General features: G+C 39.8%; 2 protein-coding genes and 1 non-coding gene across 3 annotated transcripts; 1 reads left to right on the forward strand and 2 right to left on the reverse strand.

The window, feature by feature from the left end:
* Positions 1-1207: 1207 nt before the first annotated feature.
* On the reverse strand, positions 1208-4884 carry LOC104878459 (uncharacterized). Its single transcript, XM_059734524.1, has 9 exons — positions 4679-4884; positions 4354-4562; positions 4011-4292; positions 3644-3901; positions 3344-3384; positions 3104-3230; positions 2811-2875; positions 1706-2625; positions 1208-1622 (listed from the first exon to the last, which is right to left on the reverse strand). The coding sequence occupies exons 1-9, from the start codon at positions 4882-4884 to the stop codon at positions 1208-1210; spliced, it is 2523 nt and encodes an 840-aa protein (XP_059590507.1).
* A 486-nt stretch (positions 4885-5370) lies between these two features.
* On the forward strand, positions 5371-7546 carry LOC132253129 (uncharacterized). Its single transcript, XM_059734525.1, has 4 exons — positions 5371-5739; positions 5939-6015; positions 6233-6376; positions 6916-7546. The coding sequence occupies exons 1-4, from the start codon at positions 5371-5373 to the stop codon at positions 7544-7546; spliced, it is 1221 nt and encodes a 406-aa protein (XP_059590508.1).
* A 7119-nt stretch (positions 7547-14665) lies between these two features.
* Positions 14666-14772, reverse strand: LOC132253294 (small nucleolar RNA R71). Its single transcript, XR_009465169.1, has one exon. It is a non-coding gene; the product is annotated as a small nucleolar RNA R71 (small nucleolar RNA).
* Between the last annotated feature and the right edge of the window lie 273 nt (positions 14773-15045).

Here is a 15045-nt window from a genome sequence, read left to right on the forward strand (position 1 = left end):
CAAATATTTGCGACCAACTCTTTTAGATTTTTTCTTTAGATATTTGTTGTTTAAATCCCCATTTTCTCCTTGTAATCCACCAATCATAGGATTCCTTAGTTATGAAGTAAGAACAAAGAGTGAATAACCTCCTATATATCATTTGTAATTTTCTTTACAGAAGGATATCTCAGGGAGCTTGTTCTTAGAGACCAACTTTTTGTATAGTTTTGAAGAAAGTAATACACAGAGCTTTGCTCTGCCTTACCTACTCATTTTGATTGTATTTTTCTCACTAGCCAAACAAGCTCTGAGGATGTTTCCTCAGAGAATGAGTGGCTAGGCTTTTTTGTCTCTTGGAGTTAAGGAAGCTGGGTAAGGTGCCGAATGTAAAAATTGGAAGTTTTGTTGTTTCAGCTTTTAATGAAGAGAAAGTGTGACCCGTTAATGGTTTCTATGTTTTTAGTTAACTTAAAACACCTTAAAATCACTTGGGCCAACACTTGGTAAGGAAAGTGATCTTCGTCCATTGAGATGCACTAGTTTATCTTTTGCGAGCCTTTGGGAGGTGGTTCAAAGGTAGGATTTTCTAGAATAGCCAACACTTGGTAAGCTTTTGGACTCTAAAGAGACATCCATTAGTTATCTCTTGCGAGCTTTTGAAGGGAAATCCAAGGTTAAGGATCACCTTGAATGGCAAATACTAGGTGAGAGGCACGAGCCATTGCAAGGTGAATCAGTGAGAGGGATTTAGTGTTTGAATCCATAAAAGGGAAGCATCTGTACCACACCGGTTCAGGAAATAACTATATGTTAATTCCCCAATGCAAGGAAAAGATTCAAGTGATCAGAACTCTATTTTTGTAATAGGAGCCTGACCCCGGTGATCCAAAAACTCCAAGAAACACTTTTCTTTATAAGTAATTTCAGTTACTATTTTTGGTAAGCTTAAAACCTACCCTTTTTAAATCAAAGTTTATGTTTTCTTTTAAAGCTAACCTTGAAATGAAAAAACACCAATTCAACTTTGAATTAATATCAGTTGTAATTTGAAAACCCTTCCTAATGAACGATCCTAGAGCCACTATGCTATGCTAGCTGAGGCTATCCTAGTACATGCTGAAATAGGTTATAAATTTTGTTGATTACTCCCGTCTGCAGACCGAAATCAAGGTACACTAGTTGATTGAGCACCAATCAATAGGACATACACCAACTGGGCACGAAATTAGTTACCGTTACTGTTATCCTTATTGTTACTGTTGCTGTCTCCGTCACCGTGACCATCATTTTCACCATTACTGTCACAGTTACCGATGTCGTGAATGTTACTGTCACCATTACTGTTATCGTTATCGTTACCATCAGCGTTACCATCACCATTACTATTTCTATTATTGTTACCATCACCGTTACCGTTACCGTTACCATTATCATCCCCGCTACCGTTTCTATCACCATTACCGTTACCGTCATCGTTATCATCACCATTATCGTTATCGTTACGGTTACCATCATAGTTAATGTCACCGTTACCATTACCGTAAGTGTTACTATCAGTGTTATCGTCAATGTTACCGTTACCGTCACAGTTACGATGACTGTCACCGTTACGATGACCGTCATCGTTACCATTACCATAACTATTATTGTCACCATTACATTATCTGTTTTCATCACTGTTATCCTCACCATTATCGTCAACGTCACCGTTACCGTCACTGACAGCGTTATTGTCACCCTACTATTACCGTTACCTTCACCATCACTGTTACCATCACCGACAGCGTTATCGCCACTGTTATCGTTACCGTTATCATTACCGTTACCGTTAATGGTATTTTTATCATCACCATTATTGTCACCGTTACTATTTCTATCACTATTATCGTTACTATCACCGTTACCATCACTCTTACCATCAACGACACCGTTACCATCACCGTTACCGTTAGCATGACCATCACCATTACTGTGACTGTCACCTTTATCGTCACTGTTACTGTTACTGTTACCGTTACCGTTACTGTCACCGTTACTGTTACCATGACCATTACCGTCCATGATACCGTTACTCTCACTGTTACCGTTACCATCACCGTCACCCTTAATTTTAATGTTATGGTCACTATCATCATTATCGTCACTGTTCCGGTCATCGTTACGGTTACCATCATCGTTACTGTTACTGTTACCGTCAGCATTACCGTTACCATCTGTGATATCGTTACCGTCATAGTTACTATCACTGTTATCGTCACCTTTATCGTCACTGTTACTATCATCGTTATCGCCACCGTTACCGTTACCATTATTGATACTATTATCGTCACCGTTACCGTCACCTTCACTGTTACTATTATCGTTTGCATAACCATCACCATCATCGTTACTATCACTTCCATCGTTACCGATACCGTCACCTTTATCATCACTGTTACTTTCATCATTACCGTCATCGTTATCATTACCATTACCGTTACTGTCACTGTTACTTTCATCATTACCATCATCGTTATCGTTACAGTCACTATTACCATCATCGTTATTGTTTCTAGGAGTGTTACGGTCACCATTACCATCTTTGTTACCGTTATCGTCATCGTCATCATCATCGTTACCGTCATCGTCACCATTACCATTACCCTCATCGTTATCATTATCGTCATTGTCACCATTATCGTCACCGTCACCATTATCGTCACCGTCACCATTACCATCACCGTCACCATTACCGTTACTGTCACCGTTACTGTTACCGTTACCATCATCGTTATCGTCACCATTATTATTACGGTTACCGTCATCGTTACTATTATCATTACCATTACCATCAGTGTTACCCTCATTGTCACCATTACCGTCACCGTTATCGTTCCCGTTACCGTTCCTGTTACTGTTACCATTACTTATACCGTCATCAATACCGTTATCGTTACCGTCACTGTCACCGTCACTTTACTGTTACCATTACAGTTATTGTCACTATTATTTTTAAAGTTACCGTGACTATCATTTTAACCGTTATCGTCACAATTACTTTCACCGTTATCATCACCGTCACCGTTATCGATACCGTTACCATTATCGTTATTGTTATCGTCACCATTATCGTCACCGTTACCATCACTTTCATCATTACCGATACCGTCACCGTTATCATCAATGTTACTATCACCGTTACCGTCATCGTTACCATTACTCTCAACGTTACCATTATCGTTATTGTTACTGTCACCGTTACCATTACTCTCAACGTTACCATTATCGTTATTGTTACTGTGACTGTTACCGTTACCATTACCATTATCGCTACCGTTACCATTATTGTTGCTGTTACCGTTACCATTACTGTTACTATTACCATCACCGTTACAGTCACCATTATCGTGACCGTCATCGCCACTGTCACCGTTACCATCACCATTATCGTTATTATTACCGGTACTGTCATCGTTACCATTACCATGACCGTTACCGTCATCGTTACTGTCACCGTTACCATCACCGTTATCGCCACCGTTACCATTACCGTTACTGTTACCATCCATGACACTGTTACCGTCATTGGTACTTACACCATTACTGTTATAGTTATCATCATTGTTACTGCTACCGTTACCGTTACCATCACTATTACCATCACCGTTACTGTTACCATTACCGATACTGTTATCATCACCATTACCGATACTGTTACCATCACCGTCACTATTAGTGGTACCGTTACTGTTATCGTTATTGTCGTCGTTACTGTATCTGTCACCGTTACCATCACTTTCACCATTACCGATACCATCACCTTTACCATCACTGTTACTATCACCGTTATCGTCATCGTTACCATCACTATTATCGTCATCGTTACCGGTACCATTACTGTCACCGTTACCGTTACTCTTTTCCGTTATTTTTATAATCACTATTACCGTCTCCTTTACCGTTACCATCACCGTTACCATCATCGTTTCTATTACCGTCACCATTACCGTTACCATTACCATCACCATTATCATTATCGTCACCGTTACCTTTATCGTTACGATTACCGTCATTTTTACTGTTACCGTCACCTTTATTGTTACCATCACGCTTACCATCAGCGTTATCGTTACCATTATTGTTACTCTCACTTTTACCGTCACCATTACCGTTACCATTATCGTCACTGTTACTGTCATTGTTATTGTCATTGTTACCATTACTGCTACCGTCATCGTTACTGTTACCATTACCATTACTATTACCATTACCGTTACCATTATCCTTAACCATCACCGTCATTGTTACCATCACTTCCACCATTACCGATACTGTCACCTTTACCGTCACTATTACTATCATTGTTACCATCATTGTTACTGTTACCATTACCGTCACTATTATAGTCATCGTTACCGTTACCCTTACGGTCACTATTACCATCATCGTTACTATTTTTGGTATTGTTACCATCTTCGTTATCGTTACCATTAGTGTTACCATTACCCTCAATGTCACCGTTACCCTCACTGTTACAGTTATCGTCACCGTTACCATTACCGTCAGCGTCACCATTATCGTTAATGTCACCATCACCGTTACTGTTACCGTTACCGTTACCGTCAGCGTTACCATCACCGTCACCATTACCGTCACTGTTACCATTGCGGTTACCGTCCCCATTACTATTATCGTTACCTTTACCATCAGCGTTAACATTATCGTCACCGTCACTATTACCATCCATAATACTGCTACCGTCACCGTTATCGTTATCGTTGCCATCACTGTCATTGTCACCTTTACCTCTACCATTACAGTCACTATCACTGTTATTTTTACTGTTACCGTTACTGTCATCTTAACCATTACTGATACTTTTACCGTTATCGTCACTGTTACTATCATCGTTACCGTTACCATTACCGTCACTATTATCGTCACCGTTACCATTACCTTATCGATACTGTTACCATCACCATCACCGTTATCGTGATCGTTACCATTACCGTTACCATTACCATTACCATTACCATTACCATTATCGTGACCGTTACTGTTACCGTTACTGTTATCGTTCTCGTCACCGTTACCATTCCAGTCACCGTTACCGTCATTGATACAGATACTGTCACCTTTACCATCACTGTTACTGTTACCGTTACCGTCATTGTTACCATTACTGTTTCCGTTATTTTTATAGTCACCGTTACCATTATCGTTACTATTACCATTATTGTTATTGTTACTGTTATTGTCACCGTTACCGTTACCATCACTATTACTGTCACCGTTACCATCACCATTACCGTCACCATTACCGTTACCATTACCGTCACCATTATCGTTACCATCACCATTACCATCACCGTTACCGCCATCGTTATCATCACCATTACCGTTATCGTTATGGTTACAGTCATCGTTACTGTTACCGTTACCGTCAGTGTTATCGTCACCATCCCTGATACCATTACCATCATGGTTACTGTCATAGTTACTATCACCTTTACCATCACCGTTACCATTACCGTTACCGTTATTGTCACTGTTATTGTCACCGTTACCATTACTGTCACTATTACCGTCACCGTCATCGTTACCAATACCAATACTGTTATCATCATCGTTACTGATGTTGTTACCATCACCGTCACTATTACCGTTACCGTTATCGTCACCGTCACCATCACTGTTACCATCACTTTCATCATTACCGATACCGTCACTCTTACTGTCATTGTTACCGTCATCATTATCGCTACCGTTACCGTTACCGTTACTATTACCATCATCGTTACTGTTATTGTTACCGTTACCATTACTGTTTTCATTATTGTTACCGTCATCGTTACCATCTCTATTATCGTTACCATTACCGTTACCCTCACCATTACCGTTACCGTCATTGTTACCATTACCATTACCGTCACCGTCACCTTTATTGTTACCCTCATCGTTACTGTTACCATTACAGTCATCGTTATCATTATCATTACGGTTATCGTCACCGTCACCATTACTGTCACCGTTACCTTTATCGTTACGGTTATGGTTATCGTCCCTATTATTATTACTATTACCTTTATTGTCAACGTTAACGTTACTATCACTATCACCGTTACCATTATCGTTACCGTCCGCAATATTGCTACCGTCGCTATTACTATTATCGTTACCGTCATTGTCACCTTTACCGTTACCATTACAGTCACCTTCATTGTTATTTTTACTGTTACTGTTACTATCAACTTGTTACTTTCACCATCAGCGTCACCGTTACCGTTATTGTTATTGATACTGTTACCATCACCGTCACTGTTACTGTTATCGGTACCGTCACTGTCTTCATTACAATCACTTTCACCATTACCGTCACCATTACCGTTAATGTTATTGTCACCATTATCGTCAAGTTACTGTCACTATTACCGTCAACATTACCGTTACCATTACTATTTCCATTATTGTTACCATCACCATTACCGTCTCCGTTATCGTTACCGTTACCGTTATTATTACCGTTACCGTCACCATTACCGTCATTGTTATCATCACCATTACCATCATCGTTACTGTCACTATTACCGTTACCTTTACCCTCACCGTTACAGTCATTGTTACCGTTATCGTCATCGTTATTGTTACTGTTACCATCACTGTTACCATTATCATCATCGTTACCGTTACCATTACCGTTACCGTCACCGTTACCTTTATCGTTACCATCATCGTTATCGTCACCATTACCGTTATCATTACAGTTATTGTTATCGTTACTGTGACCGTTACCATCATCGTTACTGTCACTGTTACCATCATTGTTACCGTTACCGTTATCATCACTGTTACTATCACCATTATCGTCATCGTTACTGTTACTGTTACCGTCACTATTACTGTCACCATCACCATTACCATTACCGTTACCGTTCACAATACTGCTACCGTCAGCGTTACCGGTATCGTTACCGTTCATTTCACCGTCACCTTTATCGTTACCATTACAGTCACCGTCACTGTTATTTTTACTGTTATCGTTACTGTCATCTTAACCGTTATCGTTACTATTACTTTCACCGTTACCATCACCATCACTGTCACTATCACTGTTACCGATACTGTTACCGTTATCGTCACTATTACTATCACCGTGACTGTCATCGTTACCGTTACCGATACTGTCACCATTATTGTTATCGTTATCGTTATCGTCACCGTCACCGTTACCATCACTTTTACCGTTATCGTCATCGTTACCGATTATGTCACCCATACCATCACTGTTATCATTACCGTCATCATTACCGTTACCGTGACTATTATCGTCATCATTACTATTACTGTTTCCGTTATTGTTATTGTCACCGTTATCGTCATCGTTACCTTTACCATTATCGTTATCGTTACCGTTATCGTTATCGTTACCATTATCGTTACCGTTACCATTACCGTTATTGTTACTATTACCGTCATTGTTATTGTCACCGTTACCGTTACCGTGATCGTTACTGTTACTGTGACTGTTACTGTCACTGTTACCATCACCGTTACCGTCACCATTATTGTTACTGGCTATTCATAGCAACTAGAGCTTTGAGCTCATGTTTAAGAGTTGTTCATGTCAACCATAAGCCTTAGTTGTTCATAGCATCTACAACACTAAGCCCATGATCTATAATCTTTCATGTCATTGACAACTCTAAGTTGTTCATAGCATCAAGAGCCCTGAGCTCATGACCCAAAGTCGTTCATCTCAACCATAGCTCGAAGCTATTCATAGCATCTAGAGCCCTGAGTTCTTGACCTAGAGTACCTCATGTCTTCTACAACCTTGAGCTATTAATAGCATCTAGAGCCTTGAGTTTAAGACTTGGAGTAGTTCATGTCAACCATAACCCTGAGATGTTCATAACATCGAGAGCCTTTAACTCACGACCTGGAGTCTTTCATGTCATCGACAATCGTAAGTTGTGCATAGCATTTAGAGCCCTGAGCTCATGACTTGGAGTCTTTCTTCTTAATCACAATCTTATGTTGTTCATAGAATTTAGAGGCCTGAGCTAATGAATCGACGTCATTCATCTTATCCACAACCCTAAGTTGTTAATAGTATCTATAACCCTGAGCTCACAACCCGAAGTCATTCATCTCAACCATGGCTTTTAGCAGTTCATATCATTTAGAGGTTTCAACTAATAACGCAGAATCATTCATATCATCCATAGCCCTAAGCAGTTCATAGTGTCTAGAGGCTTAAGATAATGTGATCTTGAGTCGTTCATATCATCTACAACCCTGAGCTTTTTATAGCATCCAGAGCTTTGGTCTCACGACCTAGAGTAGCTCATGTCATCCATAGCCCAGAGCTATTCATAGCATCTAGAGCCTTAAGCTCATAATTTAGAGTCGTTCATGTCAATCATAGCCTTGAGTTGTTCATAGTACCTAGAGCCCTAAGCTCTCGACCTAGAGTCTTTCATGTCATCGAAAACCCTAACCTCTGTATAGCATCTAGAACCCTCAGCTCATGACCCAGAGTCTTTCTAATAATCGATAACCTTAAGTTATGCATAACTTCTAGAGCCCTAAGCTCACAACTAGGAGTCTTTGATGTCAACCATAGGCTTGAGCTCTTTATAGAATCTAGAGGCCTGAGCCCATGACCCAAAGTCGTTCATGTCATCCATAACCTTAACTTGTTAGTAGCATCTAGAGCCTTTAGCTCACTACTCGAAGTCATTCATGTTAATTGCTGCCTTGAGTTGTTCATAGTGTCTAGAGCCCTAAGCTCATGATCTAGAGTAATTCATATCTTCCACATCCATGAGCAGTTCATAGCATCTAGTGGCTTGAGCTCATGAAACGGAATCGTTCAAATCATCCATAGCCTAGAGTGGTTCATAGCATCTACAGGCCTAAGCTCATGGGATCCTAAGTCGTTCATATCATTCACAGCCTTGAGTTGTTCATACCTTCTATAGCCCTAAGCTCAGGACCCTGAGTCTTTCATGTCAACCACTACCTTGAGTTGTTCATAATATCTAAAGCTCTAAGCTCATAACCTGGAGTTGGTCATGCCATCCATAGCCTTAAGTTGTTGAGAGCATCTAGTGCCTTGAGCTCACGACCCCAAGACGTTCATGTCAGCCACAGCCTTGAGCTTTTCATAGCATATAGAGCCTTAAGATCACAACTTCGAGTCGTTCATGTCTTCCATATCCTTGAGTAGTTCATAACATCTAGAGGCTTGAGCTTAGGAAGTAGAATCGTTCATATCATCCACAACCCTAAGCGATTCGTAACATCTAAAGGATTGAGCTCATGGGATCCTAACCTATACATATCATCCACAACTCTGAGCTATTCATAGCATCCAAAGCCCTAAGCTCATGACCCAGAGTAGCTCATGTCATCCATAGCCCTGAGTTGTTCATAGCATCTAGATCCTTGAGCTCACGACTTAGAATCATTCACATCAACCACAATCCTGAGTTGTTCATAGTATTTAGAGCCATGAGCTTGCGACCCAGAGTTGTTCATGTCATGTGAAACCTTGAGTTATTCATAACATCTAGAGCTTTAAGCTCACGATGTATAGTCTTTCATGTCATTGACAACCTTAAGTTGTGCATAGCATCTAGAGCCCTATGCTCACGACTTAGACTTGTTCATGTCAACCACAACCTTGAGTTATTCATAAAATCTAGAGGCTTGAGCTCATGACCTGAAGTCATTCATGTTATCCAGAACCCCGAGTTGTCAATAGCATCTAAAGCCCTAATCATGCGACTCGTAGTTGTTCATGTCATCCAAAACACTATGGAGTTCATAGAATCTAAGGGCTTGAGCTCATGATGCAGCATAATTAAAATCAACCATAACCCTTAGTGGTTCATAGCACTTAGAGGCTTGAGCTCACGGGATCCAGACTCGATCATATCATCCACAACTCTCAATTGGTTGTAGTATCTGGAGCCTTGAGCTCACAACCCCGAGTCATTCATGTTAACCACAGCCCGAAGCTGTTCATAGCTTATAGAGCCCTAAAGTCTTTCATGTCATCAAAAGCCCATACCTGTGTATAGAATCTAGAGCCCTCAGCTTATGACTAGGAGTCTTTCATGTAATCGACAACCTTAAGTCGTGCATAGCATCTAAAGCCCATAGCTCACGACTTAGAGTCTTTCATGTCAACTAGAATCCTTAATTGTTCATAGAATCTAGAGGGCTAAGCTTATGACCCGGAGTCGATCATGTCATCTATAACTCTGTGTTATTAATAGCATCTACATCCTTAAGCTCACGACCCAGAGTCGTTCATATCAATTACAACCCTAAGTTGTTCATAGCATCTAGAACCTTGAGCTCATGACTAAAAGTTGTTTATGTCTTCTATAGCCTTGAGCAGTTCATAGCATCTAGAAGCTTGAGCTCATGACATAGAATCGTTCATATCATCCACAACCTGAGTGGTTTATAGCATCTAGATGACTACGCTCATGGGATCCTGAGCCATTCATATAATCCAAATCTCTAAGCAATTCATAGCATCCAAAGCCCTAGGATTACGACTCAGAGTAGTGCATGTCATCTATAGCCCTAAGCTATTCATAACGTCTAGAGACCTAAGCTCACGACCCGGAGTCTTTCATGTCATCGACAACCTTAAGTTATGTATAGCATTTAGAGCCCTAAGCTCACAAATCAATGTCATTCATATCAACCACATGACTTAGCTGTTAATAGAATCTAGAGGCCTAAGCTCATGACCCAAAGTCGTTCATGTCATCCACAACCTTGAGTTGTTAATATCATATAGAGCCATGAGCTCATGACCCAAAGTTGGTCATGTCATTCACAACCCTGAATTTTTCATAGCAACTTGAGCCCTATGCTCATGACCCATAGTCATTCATGTCAATCACAACCCTGAGTTGTTCGTTGCATGTAGAGCATTGCACTCATGTCCCAAAGTCTTTCATGTGAACAACAACCTTGAGTTGTTCATAGAATTTAGAGATCTGAGCTCATAAACCAAAGTTGTTCATGTATCCATAGCCTTGAGTTGTTAATAACATCAAGAGGCCTTAGCTCATAACCCGGAGTCGTTCATGTCAACGACAACCCTAGTTGTTCATAGCATCTAGAGCCCGGAGCTCATGAGTCGGAGTCTTTCATTTCATCGATAGCCTTAAGTTGTGCATAACATCTAGAGCCTTGAGCTCACAAATTGGAGTCTTTCATGTCAACCACAACCCTTAGTTGTTCATAGAATCTAAAGGCCTGAGCTCATGACTTGGAGTCGTTCATGTCATCCACTTGCCAAAGTTGTTAATAACATCTAGAGCTAAGCTCACGACCAGAATTTGTTCATGTCATCCATAGCCCTAAGAAGTTCATAGCATCTAATGGCTTGAGCTCATGACATAGAATCATTCATAACATCCACAACCCTTAGCGGTTCATAGTATCTAAAGGCTTGAGCTCACGAGATCCTGAGTCATTCATATCATCCATAACTTTGAGTTGTTCATAACATCTAGAGCCTTGGGCTCATGACCCTTAGTAGCTCATGTAATCAACAACCTAAAGTTGTTCATAGAATTTAGAGCCTTAAGCTCATGACCTTGAGTCATTCATGTCAAACAAAGCCCTAAGCTTTTCGTAGCATCTTGAGCCCTGAGTTCATAACCTAGAGTCGTTCATGTCATCCACAACCTTGAGTTGTTCATAGAATCTAGAGGCTTAAGCACATGAGATCGCAACTCAATCATTTCATCTATAACTCTGAGCTATTCATAGCATCTAGAGCCCTGAGCTCATGACCTGGAGTCATTCATGTGAACCAAAGACCTGAGTAGTTCATAGTTTCTAGAGGACTTTACTCACTGGATCCCAAGTCATTCATATCATTCACAACTCTAGATTGTTCATAACATCTAGAGTCTTGAGCTCATGACCTTGAGTAGCTCACGTAATCCATGTCCCTAAGTTGTTCATAGTATCTACAGCCCTGAGCTCATGACTCGGAGTAGCTCATCTCATCCACACCCTTGAGTTGTTCATAGCATTTAGAGCCCTAAGTTTTTAACCCAGAGTCATCCATGTCATCCACAACCTTAAGTTGTTCATAGCATCTAGAGGCTTGAGTTCATGATGCAGAATCATTCATATCGTCCATAGCCTTGAGCGGTTCATAGTATCTAGGGGCTTGAGCTCACGGGATCCTAAGTTGTTCATATCATCCATAACTCTTACATGTTCATAGCATCTAAAGACCTTAGCTGACGACCTAAGGTTTTTCAGATCAACCACAACTGATTACTACTCAAAAAGTGCTCTTTTATAGCTTGTTATAAACTTTTTTTAAACACCTTTGAGTAGTATTTATTACCTTTTAACTCAATTGGCACATTAAGGACCCTTACAAGTGTTACTAATCAGTTTTTGGCAAGTTTTGGTGCTTTTGGTAGCTTTTTTATCATTAAAACAAGCAAAGAATGAGGGAGAACTTGGTATAGTCCATGGCAAAGCAAGATTGAAGCTAAATTACATGAAGAATCCAAGTTTTGGAGAGCTTCGAAGCCTTTGCCAAATCAATCAAGTATGCAAGGAAGAGAATCAGAGAAGGAATCTAACATTGGAGAATTTCGCAACCCCTTGTGAAATTTTCGCAAGCCAGAAGTAATTTCGCAAGGCTTGCGAAAATGAAGAATTTCGCAACCGCTTGCGAAATTTTCGCAAGCCAGAAGGAATTTCGCAAAGCCTTGTGAAACTGATGAATTTCGCAACCCTTTGCGAAATCTTCCTGTAATCTTTAGATATTTTTGCACTGACTCCATTAGATTTTTATCTCAAGATATTTTGTGTAATTACCTATTCTCTCCTTGTAATCAGCTAAAGATCTTGTTAGATATTTGGGATATCTAATTGAGGGGTTAAAAATATCTCTCTATATATGTCCTAAGATATCCCTTTTTGTAATATCTTAGAATATTGGAAGAAATTCTCGGGGGTCACTTGTGCATTTTTTTAGTAAGAAATATATAGAGCTTTACTTTGCCTTACCTACTCATTTTGTATTTTCTTTCTAGCCAAACAATCTCTGAGAATGTTTTCTCAGAGGATGAGTGGCTAGGCTTTTTGTTTCTTGGACTAAAGGAAGCTAGGTAAGGGATCCAGATACAAAAGTGGGAGTTTTCCTTGTTTTAGTTTATAATGAAGAGAAGTTGTGACCCGTAAATAGTTTTTATATTTTTAGTTAACTTAAAATCCCTTATAGTCACCTGGGCCAACACTTGGTAAGCTTTTCGGACTCAATCCATAGAGATCCATTAGTTATCTCTTGTGAGCCTCTAGGAAGTGGTTTAAAGGTAGGGTTACCTAGAATAGCCAACACTTGGTAAGCTTTTGGACTCCCTGGAGACATCCATTAGTTATCTCCTGCGAGCTTTTGAAGGGTAATCCAAGGTTAAGGATCACCTTGAATGGACAATACTAGGTGAGAGGTATGAACCATTACAAGATGCATCAGTGAGGGGACGTTAGTATTTGAAACCATTAATGGGAAGCTGTGTAACACATCAGTTTGGGAAATAACTATAGGTTAAATCCCCAATGCGAGGAAAAGATCCAGAATCTCCTCTTTTGCATAAGGATCCTGAACTTAGTGACCTAAAATTCCAAGAAACCTTTTCTTTGTAATTAATCTCAGTTACTATTTTTGGTTAGCTTAAAACCAACCCTTTTCAACCAACTTTATGTTTTCTTTTAAAGCTAACTCATAAAAGAAAAAACATCATTTCAGTTCTTTAAATAATATCATGTGTGTGATGAAAACCCATCCCTGTGTACAATCCTAGAACCACTATGCTATGCTAGCTATGCTACCCTAGTTTATGGTGAATTAGGTTTATAAATTTTGTTGATAACTCCCGTTTGAGGATTGAATCAAAGGTACACCAATCGGGGATGAATCAAATGGCGCTGTTGTCGAGGATGGTGCCACTTCACAATGATATGATCTTTTCAGAACACTTGTGATCTTCATCATAAGTTTGGTGATTTTTCTTTTCTTTTACTTACTCTTTTTATTTCTTTCTTTTTATTTCTTTTTGTTTTTAGATTATCTGTTATCTAATTTTTAGTTAACCTTAATTTTTTCTTCTAGAATTGGTTTTCTTTTTGTTTTTGTTTTCAATTATTGCTAGTTGTGCATGCCATATTGGGTACAAAACAGTGAGGGAAGACTTGTGAAAATAAAAAATCCTCACGAAACAGAGTTGGAATTATGTGTGAAAGTCATGGAAGCTACACCTGAAGATCAGCATAGTCAACATGCTCCAGAGGAGAATATCAACGCATACCGATCCATGAGGGACCGCATGCATCCACCTTGTATGAGTGCACCGTCATGTATAGTGGCACCTATAAAGTAGCTAGTGATCCGACCACATATTGTGCCACTTCTACTTATTTTTCACGGTATGGAAAGTGAGAATCCCTACGCGCATATCAAGGACTTTGAGGAGGTTTGTAATACAATCCGAGAAGGAGGAGCTTCAATCGACTTGATGAGGCTTAAGCTATTTCCTTTCACTTTAAAGGACAAGGTCTGGCTTAAAGGCCAAGGAGTATCCGAACTTGGATTGATTTGCAAATTGAGTTTCTCAAGAAATTTTTCCTGACTCATAGAACCAACAGCTTGAAAAGGCAAATTTCAAACTTCTCAACTAAAGAGAATGAGAAATTCTATGAATGTTGGGAGAGATACATGGAAGCTATCAATGCTTGTCCTCACCATGCCTTTGATACATGGTTATTGGTGAGTTATTTTTATGACGGTATGTCTTCCTCAATGAAGCAACTCTTAGAAACTATGTGCGGAGGAGACTTCATGAGTAAGAATCCGGAGGAAGCCATGGATTTCTTGAGTTATGTAGCTGAAGTTCCAAGAGGATGGGATGAGCTGAATGCCAGAGAAGTGGGAAGAATGAAATCTCAACCTAATGCTTCTAATGCTAAGGCTGGGATGTATACTTTGAATGAAGACACCGATATGAAAACAAAATTCACAGCTAT

The sequence above is a fragment of the Vitis vinifera genome, chromosome 18 (genome assembly GCF_030704535.1).
Source record: "Vitis vinifera cultivar Pinot Noir 40024 chromosome 18, ASM3070453v1".
In the NCBI taxonomy this organism is placed as follows: Eukaryota; Viridiplantae; Streptophyta; class Magnoliopsida; order Vitales; family Vitaceae; genus Vitis; species Vitis vinifera.

Excerpts from the sequence above, each read along its gene's own strand:
- LOC132253129 (XM_059734525.1), top strand. The coding sequence starts at position 5,371 with ATGGTTACAGTCATCGTTACTGTTACCGTTACCGTCAGTGTTATCGTC. Across the intron at positions 5,740-5,938 it reads TCGCTACCGTTACCGTTACC|TCATCGTTATCATTATCATT; the intron begins GTTACTATTACC and ends TTACCATTACAG. Across the intron at positions 6,377-6,915 it reads ATTGTCACCATTATCGTCAA|CGTTACCGGTATCGTTACCG; the intron begins GTTACTGTCACT and ends TGCTACCGTCAG.
- LOC104878459 (XM_059734524.1), bottom strand. The coding sequence starts at position 4,884 with ATGGTAACGGTAACGATGATAGTAACAGTGACGATAACGGTAAAAGTA. Across the intron at positions 3,231-3,343 it reads TGGTGACTGTAACGGTGATG|AGTAATGGTAACGGTGACAG; the intron begins GTAATAGTAACA and ends GGTAACGTTGAG. Across the intron at positions 1,623-1,705 it reads AGTAGGGTGACAATAACGCT|TTATGGTAATGGTAACGATG; the intron begins GTCAGTGACGGT and ends TGACAATAATAG.